The sequence below is a fragment of the Scophthalmus maximus genome, chromosome 3, assembly GCF_022379125.1.
Source record: "Scophthalmus maximus strain ysfricsl-2021 chromosome 3, ASM2237912v1, whole genome shotgun sequence".
NCBI classification, from domain to species: domain Eukaryota; kingdom Metazoa; phylum Chordata; class Actinopteri; order Pleuronectiformes; family Scophthalmidae; genus Scophthalmus; species Scophthalmus maximus.
The window spans coordinates 29,424,550-29,447,615 of record NC_061517.1 but is presented as its reverse complement, the minus strand read 5'-3'; the positions used below and the strand labels follow the sequence as shown (position 1 = coordinate 29,447,615).

Below are 23,066 nucleotides of genomic sequence, written 5' to 3'. Positions count from 1 at the left end.
AATATGCATAAGTGCTTCAAAGTGATGATTAAATGATTCATATAAGTGGAAAACTTGGTTTGATTGACAGCAGAAAATTTTATGTGACTACTACGACAAGTCTGGACCACTCGTGAATTTTGTTTGTACTCGTACACGTGAAAATTGGTGAATGGCCAGAAATTCTCCTAAATCAATAGTATGCACCATTTAAGAACAAATCTGTTCTTGCACAAGGCCCATTAATTATTATTGGCGTAAACTGACATGAGTTAATTTTGAAACCTGCATTCCACCTTACAAATGCTGGGTCAGTATTCATCCTGTTCAGGATGTTTAATTCATGGACATTTTTTTATTGCAGCGGATCAGTCCGGAATGTGAATTTAGCCGCTCTGGCCTGTACAGTGCTCTGACAGCTCAGATGACAACTGTCAAACTGCAGCAAGTTATGAGCTGCTGGAGTCAACTGCTTTTGACCCATTTTAATAGTGTAGATACAACATTGGAAATAAAAATAAAATTATACTACAGCGGCAAATTTTGTCTAAACCTCAAATTTAAAGCAATTCTTGAGTTGACGTGGTGAGAATCGAGCAAGATGAGCCATATTAATGCTCAGTTCAAAGCAAATCATGTCGAGTCATATAAAATTTTGACATATACCACAGTTTCACCATCTAAATCAATTAAATGACAAACAGTTTCATTTTCAACACTAATGATTTATCACATCCTGCGTACACCTTATACAGCTTACAAATATTTGACATGTTGTGGCAATTATCTACCACTACTGCTCCTATGATCCTGCTCAACACCCGACCATCAGAGCCAAACAGTTCTCAGGCCTAAAAATGAATGATGGCTGATTCAGCCGCTTCAGTTTAGGGTCCTTGTATTGTTCCTGATGATCAAAGTCAAAATGGCTATAGTCAGAAAACTTGCATTTTTGGACTGTAAATATCACTGTCCTTTGTATTTTTTACATACAAATATGTATATATGCATATGATATAATATGTTTCATATATATGTATATGTATATAATATCTTTTATATATATATTATCATGGACGAACTAATCTCAGATGTACTTGAATACTCTATTCCACAGGGCCTGCTAGACATTACAATTATATGTGGTCTTGATATGGTCAGATTAAATGAACATTTCAGTTACAGTTGGCACTCAGTAGAGCTCATACCTCTGCCTCTTCAATTCAATCATGCTGCACCAAAAGGCACACGCCCAGATCAGCCCCCCAAATATGCCTAATATTTTCAATCAAGGTCAATATATTATTCCATGGGAAATCGGTGAAAATGTAAAAAACAAAATTAAATAAAAAAACAACAACGCCCTATCTCGCAGTGTTAAAGCAAGTAATAAACACATCCTGGATCCGCCCCTCTGCCTGGATCATCAAAATGTTACGGGTTCTTTCTTGGTCCAAGACACAACCTTTATCCAAGTTTACGTGGAAATCTTTTCTGTAGCTTTTTGAGTAATCCTGCTTGACAAACACAAACCAACCAATAAGCAAACAAACGGATGGACGGGTGAAAACATGACCTCCTTAGCGGAGATAAAGAAAGTACAGTCTTTTAATTGTGAACAAACAACACAGGACCACACAGACTTTGTCAAAGTTATTATTGTAGAATACTTTGATGTATTTTTTCTTTCATACAGACAAAAGGTGTTGGACTTAATTCCCATTAAATTCTCTTAGATTTCCGTACAGATTTAGTCTACAGTATACAGGTGTGTTCTTTCTCATATATAGATATTTATTCGCTTAAATAACAGGCAGGTAACTCTTTAATATATTCAATAGTCTTTATGTTTTTGTTTGTTTGTTTTGAGTTTTTTTTTCTTTTTTTGGTCTTTTTCATTTCAGCACAGTTAAGGCTGCATTTTCTGTCTGCAGAACAGCACTGCATTGTGCAAGAAGGGGGGGACCATTCCACACACGATATTTACAACACTATGTATAATGAGTAATGTAAAACCTTCATTACCTCCCATTGCAACATGGCAGTAAATACTTGTAGCAGATCTAAAAGAGCAGCCTAAACAATGCATGGATGCACTGCACTTCTGCAGTCTCTAGCTCTGCCTCACCCTCCAGTTCTGCATCCTCCCTCGGTCCCCACTTTGTCCAGTCCTTTAGATCATAATGAGGTACATTTGTATCTCCTGTTCTCTATTTACAGAGTGGTGTCTCTGGTCTTAAGAGACTCTAAGCATCTCCACACCTCTGCACACTTCAGGGGCTGTTCCATGGACAGAAAACACAGCCCTCAGAATATGCTCAGGAGAATGTGCAACTGTCTTTTTCCATCAGTGGGGGCACCGGTGGAGAAAATCAATAATAATCATAATAATAATCATAATAATCATAATCATATACAAGGGCTTCCATTTGTTGTTCCTCTCTTTACAAAAACTATAGGATTAAAATAAAGAAACATCAAAAATAAAAAAGGTGTAACAGGAACATAGTACCTGTAAATCAAAGATGCACATGTGCACATTTGGGCGATCTGTACATTAGTGGTGCAGTTGTACAATTTATAATTTTGATAAATATAATATATTCTTTTTCACATTGTGTTTTGCCTTCTGTGACACTGTCTCACAACATCATGATGTAACGTGGCTGGACAGATGGACAGAGATGACTCGAACTGGACAGTCAAATTTACACCACTGTAGATATCCCCGGTGTTTGGTGTGTGTGTGTGTTTGTGTGTGTGTGTGTGTGTCGTTGTGTTTGTGTAAGCCCGCAGAAAGCACTGAGAGAGCTGTGCTAAGAGGTGCTGAAATAGAATAAGTTAGACTTTAACAGAATATGAGTGTGTGTGTGTGTGTGTGTGTGTGTGTGTGTGTCTGCGTGTGTGTGTGTGTGTGTGTGTGCGTGTGTGTTTGTGTGAGAGAGAGACAGCAGATGTGGAGAGATCATAGCACACAGTAGTGACAGTAGCCTAAATGATTTACCAACACATAAAGAGTGACATTAATGATACCAAATGCATGCTTCAAAACAGACAGACCAATACAATGTCGCCACCCGCCTGCTCCGACAGCTCAGGTCAGGGTGGCGACGATGATGATGAGCATTCAAGACAGAGTTCTGTACAGGAAGGGGTGTTCCCAGAGAGCCCTGCGCACATCCTGACACAGAACGAGCAGGACAGACATGTTCTCTCACTGTGTTTGCATGTGTTACCATCCCTGTCAGACAGCGGTTCTAATCCTACGGCTGGGAACAGCTGTTGATAAGGCAGTCTGTTGCATATTGTCTGCCCTCAACTTTCTCTGGTGGTGGGGGCCAGTTGATAACTCGGGGGAAGTAAACAGGGGACAGCTGAGTGGAGGGGTGGGGGAGAAGGGGTGCAAGGGTGTCCAGGTTTGCATTGCATTGCAGTCACGCTCCGAGGCAACATGAAGTCAGCGGTTCACCCACACGTAGTGCAACATGGGACACAGGTGGGCACTCACACGCCCAATCTGGAATGTGATGCAGTTGTCTGGAATGTATGTCACATGGAATGTTGAGGTGGAGCTCAGCGGATGACGGCTGTGTGCTGCACCAGTGTCGTCAAATGGGTGGCTATCGGAGTACGTTGTGTGATTTTCTTCTTCTTCTTTTTTTTTTTTTAAATTTTGGTTGGGGTATGCTCATGCAGTGTGTTATTGACATTTTACACTAGACTGCTTGAACACAAAATGGGAAATACACTTTTTTTTCTTGCCAAGAGTTTGATGAAAAGATACCCACATGTGTAATGCTAAGGCAGCCTGGCTCTGTCCCAAAGTATGACCATCAACACTTCAACTTTGTCATAAGAATGAAATCATCTGTAATTAAAAATGTAATAAATAAATAAATAAATAAATAAATAAATAAATAAATAAATAAATAAATAAATAAATAAATAAATAAATAAATTCACAGAAGTTTTCATTGTAAGATGTATGTCCTAGCCCCTGTAGTTGGCAGTAGTGATGAAGTTCGCTGCAGGTCTGACTGAGGCTACAGCAGCACAACGATCCCACTTTTATTTTGTCGGTGCATAATGACAAGAAAATCCCCCCTAAAAAAAAAAGAAAGAGCCAGACTGGCTGTTTCAACCTGTAAGCTCATTCAAGATAACCTCACGGTGTCCATCTTTTTCTGACTCTCAGCAAAAAAGGAAATAAGCATATTTTCCAAAATGTTGAACTGCTTTAACCAAGTTATTGTGCATCATGATGATGGCTGTACGGGACGCACAGTCATGACACCTAAGCTCTCATTGGTCGTACCTGATAGAGCTGAGTGGGCTTTGGGCCTAAAGCTAAAACTGAACACTGACATTAGACATGGGCCTGATCACTTGAGTGGATGTTTGCTTTTCAGCATCAAACAGTGACACCCCCGGTCAGTGAAAAGACAAATGAAACAATCTCTTTGTCCACAATACTCATGGAGAGGACAATGGTGCATGATGAAGACGACACAATGGCACATGAGCGGGAGCAGGTTCGAAGTGAGTGCATGTTAGTCTTAAAGGGCCATCGCCTGTGCATTGTGTGTGATGGCTTTTAAAGGGTTAATGCTTCACAAGCATTTAGCTTTCTTTTCCAAGAAAAGCTGAAAGACACCCACACCCAGCGACGAAAGACCAGACAAGACTGAGTCAGCATAGGAAACAAAAACACGCACTGAGGAACAGCAAGAGAGAAAAGGACGTCACCCATGGGCTCGCCCCAGATGATGTCCGGAGTTGTTACCCATACTTACGCATCAGTCCATCGACATGGTAGGAGGCTGTAGAGTATGTCAGTGCTGTATGGGGCTACTGTATGTATACACCAAAATCAAAGGTGAGGTCGCAAAAAGTGTATCATATGGACAGTGTTACAGTGGACTCGGGGTGGCATTCAGGGAGCAGTGGTGAACATGAAGAGTTCTGTGTTGTCACTTCCCACACATTCAAATAACATATATATTTGTGTGTGAATATATATATATATATATATATATATACCCCCTCCTTTTTGCAGCCATTCTATTGACTATTAGGTTTAAATGAACAGGATCTTTGTTTTGTGATCGCCTTTTTTCAGAAGAGACAAGACAATAAACATACACAGTGAAAGAGAGAGGAATGAAATAAAAGAAGATTTTTAAAAAGCCCAATGTTAAACCTTTAGAGATGGAGAAAGTCAATAAATAAAAAAGATCAATGTAAAATAAAAGAAATGAGCACCATTATGCTGAGAAACAAGTGAATCGGAGATGAAAATGACTGAAGTCTAGTTAAAGCTCTAATAAATCCTTTTACTTATATCGCAAGAAATGTAGTGATTTGAAAGAGGCCGTACATAAATTATGGCAGTGGTGACAATGGTGCCATGGCAGGTGGGAAGGTAGGTGGGCAATGATGACAACACTAATGATGACCACCAATATAAACCTAGTGATTCAGCCCCCATTGCCACATGGCCCTTTTCTGCTGAAGCAATGAGGGATGTCGTGTTTTTTGGATGTCCGTCCCCCGTCCCTCCCCAACCCACCGTCGCTCAATGCAGCAAGAGCAGACCTGTGCGTATGTGTGACGAGTGTGCGTGTGGTCAGGCATGGGGAGGTGGGCGGGTTCTTTGGGGAGGGTGGCGGACGGGGACGGTGGGTGCAAGGGTGGAGAGGGGGGCGGGCGGCTGTTGCATCAGGGAGTCAGACTGAGGGGGCCGGATCGAGCGCGAGGGGAGGGAAAGTCGCAATGTTCTCAGGGAGTTGCGAGCAGAAGTCTCCGGCCATTGTCCACTCCCTCTGTGCCTCCCTCGTCCTTCACCTTTTAGCTTGTTGTAAGGGAGATCGGATGAAAATGTCATGTGTCCTCAGCCCTCTTTTCCACTCCCCTTTCCTCCCCCTACCCAAGAATCCGTTTCCCTTCTCCCCACCCCAAGACCCATTTTCAGCTCAGTTATAAGGATGTCTCCACGCAGAAGAGATGGGCCAGGTGAGGGGCGGAGGGTGTCATTGGCCTGTCTCTGCCATAATGGTTGCGATGGCAGTGGTAGTGGTGATGGGGGCTCCGGTTGCTGGGAGAAACTGCATTGGTGCTGTTGTTGTTGCCGTGGGTGACCGTTGAACTGATGCTGCTGCTGTTGTTATTGTTGTTTCGGTTGCACGGGGTCACCGGGAGGCTATACTGGCGATAGGGGCGGGTGGGTCGTGTGCGGGCCGGGGGCTGGGGCTGGGTGGGAGGTGGTGGCGGCTTGCGGAGGGCCGGGTGCAGGTGCTGGTATCTGCTTAGCTCTGATTCGTCGTCGACGTCAGTGTCGTCGATCAGCGGAATGTTATGGATGAGGTCGTTGATGAGGAACTCCGGGTGGGCCATGAAGTTGTGGATGGAGTTGCGGGATTCCGGTTTCTCCCGGCCCTCGTACAGCGAACTACGGAATGCTTTCACCACTCGCATCTGCCGGAAAGAAAGACGAGAGAGAGACCACAGGAGAGATAGAGGAGAAAGTCAGACATAATAAAAAATGGAAAAGAGAGATCAGGGAAACCCAGAGGCAGATAGACTTGTGTCCTCCAGCAGACAAACAGAGTGACAGACAGACAGATGGACAGTCAGGGCCAGGTGGCAACAGTAACTTTACACAGGAAAACTTCTAATAGTCACATTGGTGTTTCAGTTTGTTTTCTATAAATATGTCTTTGATTGAGAGATGAAAATATTCTAATTGGCTGGACTGGACCAAAATGCAGGGGGCCAAGGTGCAACAATCTTTTGGAGCTAAAGTCAAAGCCAAATTTTGACATTTGGGAAATAGGTCCAATTGCTTTTAAGGTGAAAGTTAGATTTGAAGGCTGGCACCACTCTCGTGTTCTAAATATGAAGCTAGCTTAGCCTAGAGGGGAAACAGCTAGCCTGACTCTGTCCAAAAGTTACAAAATCTACCTACCAGCAAATGACAGTAATGAGAAAGTTATCCCTTGCTTATCTAATCTGTACAAAAATAACCAATAAAAAGACAAGGTATACTTTTAAACTTTTTTTATTTCCATATAGCTATTGGAACACCCTTGCTCCACACCTGAGGTGAAAAGGCAAGCAGCCTTTTATTGCACAACTATTTCAGTAATTTTTCTTGTCAAGAACTGAGGGGAACACAATTGATATCTTCCTGACTGCAACAACTAGGATCATGTGCACTATAATCCCTATAAATTATATTGTGTCTCCCTTCTCTGTGACGGTAAGCTTTTCACTAGATTTTTTTACATCCCTAATTCTTCTCCTTCGCCGTTGAAGTGTAATCTGACCCTAAGATTTACTGGTTAGTGGATGTTACTCAACATTCAGACTTCATGCTAAAGCTAATCAAACTGGTATATATATTTGGTATTTTTTCAAATAACTGGCAAGACTGAATACCAAAGTTGTGAAACCTGTACTCTGAAAAGAGTACTCAATTCCATGATACTATGATAAGGATTACATAATAAAAACAAATAATTTTAGTAATGTAATTTTATTTACCAGTTTCTCATTTGAGAAGGTGAACAAGTGGTCCTGGTCACGCAAGAAAAATTAGACTTTCCTAAAAACTTTTATAACTTTGCTTAGACAGGAACCTGTTTCGGCACTATCGTTTGGAGCTATCACCAGACTGAAAGGCTGGTGTATCCAAAAAACCTCACGTTGCTACTGCACATTTTGTTCAGAGTGTATGATTCAAATTTCTCAAGCTGTCAAAGTCACTTCTCAATGTTGGGTCCACCTGACCCTGTATGTCTCCAACAGACCAGAGTGAAAAAACTAAACAAAGTGTTTAAAATGGGTTGGCTAATGACATGTTTTTGTCAGTTCTTCCACACCAATCAGACCTCGCAGGACAGGAGTATTCAGTAGCCACCATCACAAAGACCACAGAAGCTGCACATCATACACACGTGGTGTGGCTTGTCTGTGTGTGTGTCTGTGTGTGAGTGTGTGTGTGTTAGGGTAGTGGGAGTTGGGTGATACTGTATGTGTGGGGAAACAGTCATACCTCAGCATTCTGGATCACATGCAAGCATACACACAGATGAGGGTTGTTGTTAGACGCAAAAAGAGAAGAAGCAGGGATGGTGAGTGTTTTAGTTTGGTGTAAATAAAATAAGAATTGGTCAAGAACCTAAAGCAGTAACCACACAGACACACAGAAACCAACGTGCATGCAGCAGTAGCAGCAGTGTAACCCGAGTGAACCAACAGTAGAGTTGTTTCCACATCGTGCAGCTTGGAGGTGACGTCTGCATGCATTGGCCTGCTGTCAATCATGGACGCTGTTTGTTCAAGAGAGCTGCTTCATACACACAAAAACAACAGCCAGACGGTGAGTCAGTCAGTCAGCATCTCTGCACACACACACATACACACACACACACACACACACACACACACACATGCAAAATGTACTGCGACCATGCAGCAGTGACAGACAAGAGGACAGCAGAGTGATTGAAATGATGCTGATGCTGATGAGGAAGTTGCTGCAGGATATAAAAAAACAAGTCTTGCAAAACTGAAAGGTGACATCACAGAGAATCAGCAGGTTAGAACAGCATGTGATTGGTTAGAATACTAGTAACAGAAGGTGATTGGTTCAATGGCCGGAGCTTCTGTCACACATAAAGAGGCAGCCAGGCCATGCTGAATCAGATCTTTGTCACTTATGTTCCCTTTCTCTCTCCCACTTTCTCTCTCGCTCTCTCTCTCACTCTCTCACACACACACAGACACACAGACACACACACACACACACACACCAGTGCGGTCTTTGAGTGTACTTCAAGGTGCATTATGCAGTGTATGGTGTATGCGTGCGTAAACACATTCCTTTGCCATGGCAGTTGGTCCATGCACCCTCCCCCCAAGCCCAAACAGAGGAAAAGAAGCGGCATGAGCTCAAAAGAAACAGAGACCATTCAATGCAGATATACTGACAGGCAGGCAGAGCCCTACATAGAGACAGTTTGGCCAAATGAGGTCCACAGAGAAGAAGCTTTGTGTTGACTGCAACACGACTGGAGTCCAAAATGAGAGGTGGATGGTCAGACAACTGAATGGAGGTCAGTGCTGCAATCGGCCAAACTAGGAGGAGTCTCTATGCATGACTCTGGCATATATGACTGACAGAGAGACAGACAGACAGACAGACAGACAGAGACAAACAGAAAGACGGTCAAGCAGTAGGTTCAGTGCTTATCTGTTTTTCCAAAGAGCCTGTCAGACAGTAGAAAAACACTTCATGCAGACTGAGAAGGCTTCGTGATGTTACTTTCTCACTTCGTCAGCGCTTGGTTTGTTTTCATTTTTGTCTCCGTGGAAAGAGTAAACTTTCGAGTATATAATGCCCACAGTGTGACCAGAGAGGCCGGGAGGTCAGGGCACTGCTGTGTTACTTATTTCTCTCGCCCACTTCCTTTTCTCTTTCCCTCTCTCCCTGTCGGCTCTTTCAGCAGTGCTTGATGGAAAAACAATGACGGTTAAAGTAGGGGAGGGAAAGTAGCCGTTGGAAGGTAGAGAGGCTGCTGTGGGCAAAACAAGTGCTGATGAGAAGAAACTGCAACATAAATTCAGGGGAGAAGCTGTGAGGTAGATGTCTGGTTAATGGCTCCCAATTCTCACCATGTACCCCAACTGTGAGCAGCACCCACCCTCTGATAGGCGATGACTGAGCTCTAATCCATAGAAACACCTCAGCAAACCTCTTTCTCGATCCAACGCAAACCCTCCACGTGTCTCCTACTCACAGGCCGTTTAAGGAGTAAGAACTGAGGGCAGAGGCTGACATCTTCTTTTTGAATATATAAAAGAACTTTAGCAGAGAAACGAGGAGCTGAGGATGGATTTGAGATTTTGCCATAACTTCCTATTCCCCCTGACCTTTCCCAAACCCTCGTATTTGTCTCTTTTCTCAACTTTACAGCAACTGCATGCGGATGGATCTAGCTCAGTCTGAAATGAAAACAAACTGGATCAATAGATCAGTTCTAAAGATCCAGAGGGCCAGCACAGCCTTTGTGGAAGCATGAAACTGATACATCCAATTACATCATTTTAATATCTCTATTATTATTATTATTATATCTATCATTTTATCTTTTGGATTTACCTTGACACTGTCTTACTCAGTAATTATGGATGTGGCTAAAAGTCAAGGAGGTGATGGTATCGACGTCAGAGCATGCGTACATCCTACTGCAACGGGGCACAGCGCCAAGGACGAGGGCTTTGCAAAGAACTCTGGGCAATTAAGTAAAGTAATGTCCCTGAAGCTAACTGTGGATGAGCAGCAGTGCGGTGGAGAGGCCAATCGGTCTTGATAACAGTAGGCAAGCATTTGTAGCGGCCTGTTTGTTGCTTGGGAATTTTAAAGCACAAGTGTGCACAACAAGGTGAAAGGGTGAATTTTTTTTATAACCCGCCCATTTATATTATATTACTGTTTGAAATTCTGCATAATTAACAAACAACGAAACTATAAATCCACTAATACTAACCACATATAACTGCTCATAAATTATATTTGCATTAACTTATAGAATTAAAATATAGTGGTGAAAACTACAACCATTAAACATTATAAAAAATTGAAGGCATTTTTAAGATAGTGTAGTATAATTTTAGTAACATAAATCGTATTTTCATGTCTTTTCTACCACTTGTAATGTTGGCTGAGACGACCGACTGTTACCACTCCCAAACCGTGTTTAGCATCAGGGCCACGGCGCCGGCGAGCACCTCAGCGCCGGCGAGCATCGGAAGGTAGCATTTAGCCTAGCTTCTGAGCCTAGCTCCTTAGCCTCAGCTAACAGGGCAGCTTTGCGACCGGTCTGCATTAGGCTCACACACTCTCCACCTCTTTGTCCATATAAGGGAGGAGTCGGGCCCTACCAACATGGCGACGGCTGAGTCGCTGCGGAACCGCCCACTTTGGGCTTCAAAACCGGCCTGCAGAAACCAATGGGGGACGTCACGGACGCTACGTCCATGTTTGTATACAGTCTATTGATGGTCATAACACACATCTGACCATATCATCAGATTGTAGGTAATCTCTCTGACTTTCCTACTCTGTCTGTAGCGGTAAGTCTCAAGCTCTGAGGTTCCCACCAGAGATGTGAACCTTTAAGATTGGATCATACATTTTTAATCATTTCCTAAAGCAGCTGGCCACTTTTTTTTGTCATTACGAGAACCAGTCTGTGCTTAAAACAATGGGTACATAACCTGGTCTCTCTCACGTGTCTCCCCCTCTTTCTGCCCACCTCTCTTCTCTCCCCCATTTCTCTCCTCTCACCACCTCAACATTTTCTGAAAGCTCAGAGTTCATGAGTTGGGAGATGTTTGCTGACATTTTCAGAAATGAATGCCAAGCATACCATGTAAACAACTTCCCATGTCATGACCACAAGTTGCATTTGAAGGCAGCGTATACAGTATACAGCCTCACAGAGCTGCTAGCAAGGTGACCTTTAGCCTTATTTATAGTTTTTGGACATCACTGGAGCCTCAGGCTATGGATACACAGGCAATAATTTATTAGCTAAACAGGATGTAATCTGTGTTGGTTCTGGGCTTTTCATGGGATTTGTTGACTATAAGAACACTATAGAATAACACCACACATATCCTTTAAGTTTAATCAAGTCTAGTTCTTTTCTGTGGCTAGAAATTTGACACTATCTGAATTCAGCTTTTTGTGAAAACTCAAGCTAACTGAAAGCTAAAGCAAACAGGACAATCATACATTTTATCTAACCATAGGCTGCCTCCATACAACAGGAGGCTTTGAGTTTGAAGTTTTGAAGTATGAGAGAAGGGACCTGACATCCTGGCAGGATGTGAACCCTAGTTCCACACTGTGACTGTACATCCCACCGTCCACACCTTTGTAATATTTCCTATCTTTTCTATCAGGCAGCAATGTCAAGATCTGAATAATGATGTAATGTATTACTAAGTGATGGAGAGAAAGATGCGTTTCCAGGATAATTAAATCACACCCAATTAAGTCCTGTGTCTGTGCAGAATGATCACAACAGCTGCGCCAGCTTGGGACTCCCTGTAGCTACACCTAGGGGTGATGGAGCAACATGGGGTGGAAGGCAGCGTGGAATGGAGGGAGGGAAGGATGTATGCGAGGAAGGAAGGAAGGAAGGAAAGGAGAAGCAACTGAGAAGACAGATGAAGGGATCAAATGAAGAGACGAGCACAAGCACACGCATGCATGCACACATACACGCGCACGCACACACACAGGTGCACACACTCACACACTGACAGAGAAACACAGAAGTCTAACTACAGCTCTCGGATGTGTCAGGGAATGCACACACTTGCAATCAGGCACGCGCAGAACTGACATACAAAGAAATCAAGAGAAAACATGAGGGATGGATGCTACTCTAGTAAGGAGATGGAAGGATGAAAAAAAGGGATGAGGTAAAGGACAAATTAAGAAACAAAAAAAGAGATAAATAGAAAAAAAATGAAGAGTAACTCACTAAAGAAATCTTTTCAGTATGCTACACAAGAGCCTGTATTTAGATCTGGTTACAATCTAAATACCTCTGCAAAAGAACAACTCTAAATATGAAGAACAATTAAAAACACATTGCCCAGAATATGTCTGCAAACAGGGAACCTGTAATATCTCATAAATATAAAAGGATGAGGAGAAAATTGTGATGGGGAGAGAGAGAGAGAGAGTCGTAAAAACAAACTGGACAGAGAGAGAAATCTGGACGTTTTGGAGACATCTGGGGGCCAAACTTGTGACGTTGAAGCTGGAAATACTGTTACAGAAATAACCAGTTGACAACAATTGCAGCACCGGAAAACAGTGAGAAGAAGGAGAAAGAAAGCAAGAGCAACAGGAGAAGAAACTTCTTTTGACTGAAGTATTGGAAACAGCAGTGTGTTATGGGGCTTTTATACTCGAAGGTTTACAGTTTAGAGAATTGCAGAAGCCATATGAAACCATCTGGTAATGAGCATGAATTCTATGGCAGTGAAATTTAATCGCAGCATTTTCCACAGTGTAATAGGAGTCACAGAATTGTTAGAGCAGCACTGTTCTCTTGTTTTTTCAATAAAAGACAGGACACCACCACGTTTACAGCTGGGGTCGACCACAGAAACCACGCTTGACCTCATTCACAGACAGTAAATAACACATGGTGCAGGAGGAGATGCCATTTGCTCTCTGAACTTTGGGATGCCTTCTGGACCGAAGGAGGAGAGGAGATCAGACTGTAACAGTGGTTTGTTTTTTTTGGCCTTTAAGCACGAGTCAATTTCTTTATAGACAACGCTGTTCCATCCCTGTCAGGACACCTCAGACAGAGAGAGAGAACAACAAGCTCTTTCCTGCACCGACCAACACTCAACAACAAAACAGATTCTGGACTGGCACCGGGACTGGAGGTGGACCAGACCAGATCCGACCAGATCAACACGGCTGGTCAGGACCGGGTGCTGTTTGAAGGGGGGAATAAGAGAAAAAGAAGAGGAGACATTGCACACAGACGGGCAGCGAGCGAGCCGGAGGGGACACAATCAGAGAGTCAAAATACTTCAGTCCACGTGCCGTGCAGCAGAGTGTGTGTTTGTGTAGTGAATGGGTGTGTGAGTGTGTGTGTATGAGAAAGAGAAGGTGACTGAGAGTGTGTGCGTCTTTGTGTGCGTCTGTGTGTGTGCATGTGTGTACATGCGTTCGGCGGACTCACTCCCGGGGGCTGGGCTGGTATTGGCTGTTGCGGTGGAGAGAGCTACGTGAGAGGGGGTAGAGATAGTGTTTACGTCGTGGAGCTGACTGAGCACAGAGGAGCGCCGTCTCACCGCTCCCTGAAACGAACCACTTCGCTTGAACGTGCTGACTACCTCCATCTGCAGGACAGAGACAAAACAGCAGCACTCAGTGAAGGCAGGGAAGGCCGCTCTGAGTTGCCTGTGAGTGTGTGTGTGTGTGTGTGTGTGTGTGTGTGTGCTGTGGTCCCTTTAAAACATTTCCTGCCACAGTCAGCGTGATGGAGACGTAGCATTTTAACTCTCTTTTATGGAAAATGTGCATCAGTGATGTGCATCTCGACTGCTTTCTGAATATTACTGACCAACACGATCAATACCGACAACTGAATGTGCACACGATGCTCAGTGTGTGGTTGCATGTGTATTTGTTGTCCTATCACGCTCCTCATGACCACTTCACACAGCGACAGGCACTTTTAAGCAGAGAGTCTGGACCGGCTCTCTAACACCGCCTCGGAGGCCATTTGAAGATTGTTCATGTTGATACTGTTCTGCTGTCTTACTGTTCATTCCCACACAATGCAGTGGGAGAATCAATCCGTTAAAGTAATCAGGCAAGTCAACAGCCTGTCTACTTTGCAATAGCACGTACACAATGTTTAAACACTCACACCAGTGCTACTGCAGCACACACGCACGCACACTTATGAGCGTCTAAAATACCACTTCCATGTTAGAGAACCCAGAACAGAACAGTTAGCTGTGTTGGAGAGAGAGAAAACGGGAGTCAGCGTGTTTGGCACAAGTCAGAAAAACAGCACAAATTAGATGAGAGATATTGACTTTTGAAGAGTAAGAACAATTCTGATACAGTGTTTGAACTTGTCTAAAATTGTATATCTGTCAAAGAAGTGTAAATAATGTTGTTTTTTCTCACAAAGGAGTTCTGTCTTTCTTTCCAAAAGTCTCTTATGTTAGTTTGTAAAGACCATGACACTGGCAGTTGTGTCTGGGCGTCTGTGTGTTCCTGTGTGTTCCTGTGAAAGAGTTCTGGTTAAGGATTGTTTTGGCGGTACTGTCAAACAGTACCTGGGTCTGGATGCGGTTGAGGCCTCGGAACCAAAGGATCTGTCCGCGGCGCAGCTCCCTCTCGGCACAATCGATCTCCTCTTCGTCCTCTGCCATCTCCTCCCCTTCCTCCTCCCCTGGCTCCAGGCCCAGCCCTGCCTCCTTCAGACATGGAAGCCGCTCTGTCGGTACTGTGGCGATCACCTGGAAGCCATGTTTGTTACATTGTCATTTGACGAAAAGATGTGTGTATGGTGTTACACTAACCAGCTGTGAGCTTTTCTGACCATCACACACACAATGGATCAGATAATAACTGATTATTTCATTATGTTACTTTCAGCATGGAACACAATAGAGCAAGTGCTACCAAAGTCAGTGTGAAAATGTTCCCTAAGTCTCACCTCAGGGGAAACTCTAGGTAAACCAGGCCTGCCAGCCTACACTTGCTCAATGCAGTTTGACTCAGCAGGCTGAAGAGCTGCTTACCTGCCCCCAGAGCAGCTCTCCAACTCCCACAAAAAGACACCAGAGCCACTGCTCAACATTGAGAGGGGCGCAGCTGAAGGGCTTCCCTCCCCACTGAACGATCACGATCTGCATCAGAAACACAGAGAGTGGTGTCATTATCGTCACAAGGGAGAAACCGACACTGCACCATCTATCTCTACTGCACCAACTACATTCTATTTTGTAAAAAAAACAAAACACACCAGGATATGTCAACAGTCAACAAATCTACTTTGTCAAGAAAAGTATGAAATACAAGGTCTCATGCAGCCCCTGTTCCGGCTGAAAAAAATAAACCAATATTTGCAATCAACATATACTGAAAATTGTATTTAATTATTTTTGGGGTAAACCTAACCTAGTTTTGGGGATATACCTACTAAGCGGCTATTAAGATCACAACTGTCCTTTCACAATATGAATTGAATAACATTTGGTCACGGAAATGTGTGTACATACAGTACATACAAGGGAGAACATTCTTTGCCATGCATACAAATTCAGTCTTAAGCTTTGGTCTTGGCTACCCAATTACTTAAATAGGTAAGGTAGGTGCATAAAGCATATCAAGACAGGAAAGAGGGGGAAACAGCTAGCCTGGCTCTGTCCCAAACTCCTCATACCAGCACCTCCAAAGCTCACAGATGAACATGCAGTATCTGGTTTTAATTAATGAGCTGAAGCACGGCTGTTAAGCAGGAAACAACAAACATGTTCACATATGTTGCCTTCAAATGGAACTTGTGATACAATTTTATTATTAAATAGATTATTATACAATTCCATGGAAAAAACTCTTCACTCTAAAAAAAATAATTACTTTCGTTCTCTTCAGTGTAGTGTCTGTATTAATTTTTTTCCCCCTGCGGACTTATTGTAATGTGATTTAGTGTTGTATGTTCTGCAGTAACTGAAATGAAAAAACGTTTACATTTTAATCAATCTAGTCCTCACAGGGAGGAGACCTGCTGTCAAACAGTTCTAAAGTGAGTCACGGCACAGCTGGCAATGGTTTTTCATTGCTCTGATGTCTTTTCCTGCTAAAAATAAAAATTTTAGAAAATGAAAAATTATATTGTCAGCCACTTTCATTACGTAAAAATAAAGCCCTCCTGAGATGAGAGTCACTGTGTACATCCCTCTTAAACTCATGTTCTAACAACTATGCAGATGATAGCAGTCTTTTTGCAACACTTCCTTGCAGTCAGGCCTTAAAGGGGAACAACACTGATGCTACACAACAAAGTGAACTTCCAGGTGTTGGGGAGTGTTACTGCATATGTGAAAAAAAGCTCCTCAACTCTGCTGCTTTAGCTGCTAATAGCATTTACACACCAGAATATGTTGCATTGTGGGAATTGTAGGCAAGGAAGACGCCAATATCCCTGGTGCTGGTGCATGAATTTTGATTTAATCATGATTTTGAGCTGTCAGTCCCAAAACAGACTTTTTTCTAAATTACTTTAACCTTCTTTGTATAAAGCTTCTAAGTAATATGTTTTACAACTCATTTTAGACACGAGTCAAAGGCGATGATTATCTCAAGAAAATCTGTCATGCAGATTTGATCTATTGACCAGGAGATATAGCAAAAATTGGCGTACCCTGTGTTGTTACTGAAATGCCTTAAAGGGAATGGATGGGGGATGATGTGGGTGAGACATGGCCTCACCCACATTATCATTCCACTCAGCCTTTGTCTGTGTAAAGCACACATTACTTATAGAGCCAGTCTTTAAAGGTTACCTCACAGTTTATTTATAATCTGCGTCTTCAAACTTGGATCACAGTGCCAATGTTTTCCGATAAGGTCTACTTGCCTCGATGGATGTAGTGACAGCATTTTAAATAGCAACATGATCATTTACACCAGGAACAAGGCTCATCAGAGTGACAGTGTCATCTTGACACCAAATTGCATAGTCATAAATCTCAGTGGGACTGCCATACAGTGTATCACATATAAAGTACAGTAATAATATCTTTCTGCAGGGAGGAGGGATCCATCGTTCTTACTGTTTCCAAGCAGCCTGCAGTCTTCAGCTCTTTCATCTCTTCTTTTCCAAATTCCTCTCAACTGTCTCTTTGTCGCTCTCTCACTCCAGATCACTGCCATCCCCCTCCAGCTCTCTTTTTTTCCCTGGTTTCTCCCCAGAGTACCACCGAGCGCTGAGGAACTTTGCAAAATATCCCTCTTGTTCTCTCTCCATCTCTCGCTCTGTCATTGTTTGCTTGTCTGTGTTTTTGTGTACTCTCAGTTTGCTGCTCAGTGAAGTGCATTCACTTCAAGTCCGCCGAACAAACAGCCTTCCCTTGTTTGGGAAAGTTCTGAATCTTAATTCTGGACTAGGCAGAATCGGGTCACAGATTGGAAGACAGCGTGAAGATTGACAAGCTCTCAAGGCCTGAAAACGTTCACATTCATGTTCTATGGTACACAGTCTAAGCAGATTGAGGCTTTATGTCATTGCACTACTGTCTGACAGTATCACAATGGAATTGCGTTGGTACTCCCTGGAGATTAGATTCAAATACTAAAAACACAACAACAAACCAAGCAAGGACTTTCCGGCAAGAGCAGAGAAATAAGTAGTACTAATGCTAACAAGAATCTAATTCGGGAGCCGCTGCGTCCATGCGCCCCGCCATTAGGGTGCAAACACCCCTTTTAGCATTTCAAAATACTTCACTGATATTAGGGAAATAAAATGAAGCAAAAAAAGACCAAAATATATACATTATTTTTAAATGCTGCAAATGGCAATTAAAAAAACAACAACAATGGGGAGAAAAACATAGAATAACAGATCAAATAAAACAGTAAAATGTATCAACCTAATTACAATGAAATAAGTGAATAATTAATACGTATAAACCATACATTAATCAAAATCCAGACTAAAGTGGTAGGTTTTAATTTACATTTAAAGCTCCAGCTGTTCTCAGGTCCTCAGACAGACTCATTGTGCATGTTGGAGGACTCAAAGTGTTAGAGGACCTAATGGGCCGCACTGGTTCACACACTGTAAGTACTTAGGCCGGTACTGAGGCTCTTAGTATTTTAAAAATCAATATGGAAACTGAAAGGCAACCGGTACGGGGGCCCTAACACAGGTTTAATGTGTTTTCTGATCCTGGTCAGCACTCAGGCCACAGAGTTCTGAATCAGCTGTAGCTGCAGACCAGACAGCAGAGCACAGCAATAGTCAAGTCTGCTTTATATAAAAGATTGTCGCTCAAAAACAAAAATTTTCTATAAGTAACAGCTGATATATTTTGTAATAAAACACAGATTGCTTGTTGGATCGAGGTCCAAGGGAATTCTATTTGGTGACCAGTTTCTCTCTCTGAGCTTTTCTATGACCCAACCTTCACATTAATCCTATTTGAGCTGTAACTTTGTAAGCTGTGGTTGGGTATTTACAAAAACCTTCACAACAAGCTTTCCATAAGCCAGTTACTTTATTATATTTGTTTTGGATTCAAAAGAAATAGTTTTGCTTAAAAAGTTGCTATACCTGTACGTTTTACACCCCTTAGCTTTAAAACAATGCATGTATTAAATAATAGAGAGGTTGTGTCCTGTCAAGTAGAGATGGGAGAGTCTTCTTCAGTGTATAATAATACTTGACGACCCCCCCCCATCCCACGCAGACATTTATGCTTAACTAATTATCTTTATCTATCTATATCTATATCTTTTTTTTTAGCGATATTAGGGAAACGGATGTCTTATGACCTTCCGAAAATAAGTTCAGACAATTCAAAATGTTCTCCACCAGACTGTGGAGAAAATCATGAAAAGTTGTTAAAGCGTTAACCTTACCTGCACAGCAAATGTCCCCAGGACAATGGAGCAGAAGATGGGGTTGGCAAATATGCCGTCAAAGACGTTTCTCTCTCCGTGGATCTTGCGAGCGTTGATCTCGTTGAACAGCTGCATGAGGACAAAGGTGTTGAAGATGATGGTGTAGTGCTCAGAGGGAGGGGAGTGGAGCGGAGCGTTGCGGCCACTGTCGATGTTAAAGATGCGCTCGCCTGTACGGTAAAGAGAGGAGGAAGATGTGAGAAACATATGAAACAGCCCGCTTCCACAATAAATCATCTGCTATTTTAGATTCGATACTAGATATAATTTCATCAGTCTACATCTGTGTGTGTGTGTGTGTGTGTGTGTGTGTGTGTGCGTGCGTGCGTGCGTGCGCTCACATACCTATGAACAGCAGGGTAAAGATGATGACCAGCTGGTACACTCCATGGCCCAGGATGTTCTTCATCATGGTCAGTGAAATGAGCGGGTTGTTCCGGCCGTAGGGTTTCCGTAGCAACAGGGCCTCGGTGGGGGGCTCGGTGGCCAGGGCCAGGGAAGCAAACGTGTCCATGATCAGATTCACCCACAGCATCTGCACTGCCTTCAGAGGAGAGTCCTGCAGAGACATTTGTGAAGAGAGCTCGGAGTCATGAACCACCCCGTTAGATATACTTCTTTTACACCCCCAACACAACAGGTGGGCCGCCTGCATCACATCTGGTGGCAGCGACGCAAAAAACTAAATGCTCTGTGTCACTGATGATACTGCAGCAACCTGCTTGCTATACTGTATTCTTTGTTTGAAGACTTGTTTTATTGACTGATTAATACTGAATGTAACATTTACTTCCATTGGAGTTAATCAAGGAAAGAAACAAAGATTTAACGTTGTGCGCTTTTGTACTTGAATGTGACATTTGTCACTGTAATGTAACTGTAGTAATTATTTGGGTTGCTTGGTTGACGGATTTAGTTCTTTCCAAGAGCCCAATGAAATGCTGTTCCTTACAGTTTTATTCTGTTACCATGGTAACAGAGTTTGGTTAAGGCTCAAGTAATCTTTGGCATACCACAAAAGCTTGGATTGGAACCTGAGTAATTGTATATGATAGTATATGATCACTGCAATAATCATGGTGACTACTAATACTAATACTGTACTGTTAATACATATGATAAATGTGATAATAAGAGCTGTGATTAAAGATTGTTTTATTTGTCAACTGATTATTTAAAAATTTTATATAAAAATAAACTGTCAGAAACAGGGGATATGCCCCTATCACTGTTTCCCAGGGTAACATCTTCATGTAGCTTGGTTTGTCGAACACACAGTCCAAGGAAATACCGCAGACCATTTATAACATTAAGAAGTCTGAGTCATAAATAATTATGTGTCAGAGATTTCTTTAGAGCAGGAAAAATAACTATGGGGAACATTGCTCTTTAAAAGAAATCTATCAATGAAAATATACTGTAACTAATATGTAAACTAAGATAGTAACAATCCTCACATACTTATATACATACATAGGGTACAAAAAAAATTATTCTTTGTGCAGTGGATATAAATGAGTTTCCATGTGTGTCTGCTGACATTAGCGTGGTGTAAACATGCTTAAAAAGCATTTTAACAGTTGCTTTGTCTGAGCAGATACCGGGTGAGTTGACCTCTGTGTGTCTGTTGTATGTGCGTCTGTAGGAATGCATGTGTGTCCGCATGTATGTTTTATTCATAGATGTGTCTACCTGAGTGATGCAGGCCCCAGTGAAGGCCACTATGACAGCCACTACGTTGACCGTGAGCTGGAACTGCAGGAACTTGGAAATGCTATCGTAGACGTTTCGTCCCCACATCACCGCCTTGACAATGCTGCTGAAGTTGTCATCCGTCAGGATGATGTCAGACGCCTCTTTCGCGACGTCTGTCCCCGCGATACCCTGACAGAGATTGAGACAGAGTGAGGAGGAGGCGGCAGGGACCCATGACAGGAGTCATAGAGGCATTCAAGCATTCAAATTATTTTGGAGTGCTGCCTCCAAGTGCTGCCACTTGATGTGAGTAAGAGCTGTGGCCAATATCAATTGCATGCTATAATGAAAAAGCTTCTGTTCCAAATGAAATACAGTGTAATCATGGTAGGGGTTTCTATTGTGAATTTATTTGTCATGAGAAGATTCAAATTCCTCCTGAAATGTACTTCAACATATTAGTCTTGAATTATTAATACATCTCCTATATTTTTTGTAAACATAGTGGAATAAGAGAGAATTATGTTTTTAGGGCTGTGCATAAGGGAGCATAAAGTTCCAAAAGATGGATCTATATATTTCTATGTGATTACTACAGCACATGGTGGAGTAGCTGCAGAAGGGTTTTAACGCCAAATAAGTGGTGGTGAATAATAGTTCAGGTTACCATGGCAAAGCCAACATCAGCCTTCTTCAAAGCAGGTCCGTCATTAGTTCCATCTCCTGTTACTGCGACAACCTGCCTCTGTTCTAGGACGGTGCTGTCAATGATGCCTGCATGCGGACAGGGAAGGGAAAATATGCGTTAAGTGTGTGTGCTCACGAATGAATGTGTATGCATGTGCATTTAAGTCCACAAACCGGAGACCCACCTTTAACCAGTGTGTGTTTGTCCGTCGGCGAGGATCGCGCCAACACGCGGAGTTTGGGCCAGATTTTGTCAATGCGCTCCTGTTCAATCTGTCGGTCAGACGCAGAGGAAAATGGGAAAAGAGTGTGTTAAGACGAATAGATGATAGAACATATTAAATATTCCCTCGTTTCACTAGATGTCACTGTTGATCCAGAGGCAGATTTGACATCACACAGGTGTGATGGAGGAAACAGAGGAAGAGGCACTGTGAAATGAGCTTGTATGTAGTGCTCTCTTGCAATCAATTTAACCACACTGCAATCTCACATGATGATCATTTTGCACTCAGCTTTTAAATTTCAATTCTGATTCACACTCCATAGTGTGAATTAGAATTGATTAGCATGAACCAGAGCACTAATCAGCAGCTCTGCATCCCGTTCAGCATCCTGAAGTGAAACGGGTTAGGTGAAAGCAGGGCCTGCACAAATGTTGCCTTTAAGAGTGTGCACTCACTAGAGTGGATATGAGCCATATCAGTTGCGATGTTAGGAAGGAACCTCCGGATGTCACATGCACTGTAACTCTGAGAGGATTTCACTGTAGAACAGACGCATGAATGTGCCTGAACAGCCGTTTACTCAAAGATCTTCACCTGTTTGCATGGAAAACACTTACACTACAGTTTAACAGTAGTGAACAGTATCTGAGTAGATTTACTACTAATAAGTACTAATCTAAGTACATTTTTAAAGTTTCAAAGTACTTTTGTGTTACAGTAGGATTCAGAGGGAATTATTGTGCTTTTTACTCCACTACATTTATTTGACAGATAGACTATTAAAAACATAAATAAATGTGATCAAACATAAAATATATAAAATTAGAAAATATATGATTAGGTTATTAGATTCAAAAATACATTGACAGGGTATCTGTTCATATATAAAATACAACACACAAAAGTCAAGATTTTAAAAAATAATCATAAAAAAGCAAAGATTAAAGAATAGTCCAAATACAAAATACAGATTTGTGAAGCATCACACAGTTTATTCTTTCCAAAACCATGAATCATCTCATGACCCCTGAGATTTATCCTTTTGCCCTTTTAATAGGTCACTGGGGACTTTTATTAAGTCAACAAGTACCTTGACTACTGTGTACAGTATATAGTTTGTTTTACGATTCAAAAAAGTCATAAATAAATCCTGCTTGGTTTCCACTTTTAAAGTTCGATGATGTACATATTATCTTTGTCAAATATCATATTGCTAAATAAAGGAAGGA

The 23,066-nt window shown here is 42.3% G+C and overlaps 1 protein-coding gene across 4 annotated transcripts in view; it reads right to left on the bottom strand.

The window, feature by feature from the left end:
* Positions 1-1,619: 1,619 nt before the first annotated feature.
* Positions 1,620-23,066, bottom strand: part of atp2b3b (ATPase plasma membrane Ca2+ transporting 3b) — a 46,852-nt gene continuing 25,405 nt past the window's right edge. For 2 of the 4 annotated variants that reach the window (XM_035644569.2, XM_035644570.2), the window contains exons 18-25: positions 21,796-21,883; positions 21,591-21,697; positions 20,921-21,112; positions 19,574-19,787; positions 19,187-19,398; positions 15,340-15,447; positions 14,872-15,054; positions 1,620-6,453 (exon numbers count right to left, since the gene is read on the bottom strand). In XM_035644569.2, the coding sequence (XP_035500462.1) occupies positions 5,956-6,453; positions 14,872-15,054; positions 15,340-15,447; positions 19,187-19,398; positions 19,574-19,787; positions 20,921-21,112; positions 21,591-21,697; positions 21,796-21,883 (1,602 nt within the window). In that variant the 3' untranslated portion in view covers positions 1,620-5,955. Of the gene's footprint in view, positions 6,454-13,760; positions 13,921-14,871; positions 15,055-15,339; positions 15,448-19,186; positions 19,399-19,573; positions 19,788-20,920; positions 21,113-21,590; positions 21,698-21,795; positions 21,884-23,066 lie in introns of all 4 variants that reach the window. The other 2 variants (XM_047330926.1, XM_035644571.2) reach the window with 2 other exon arrangements.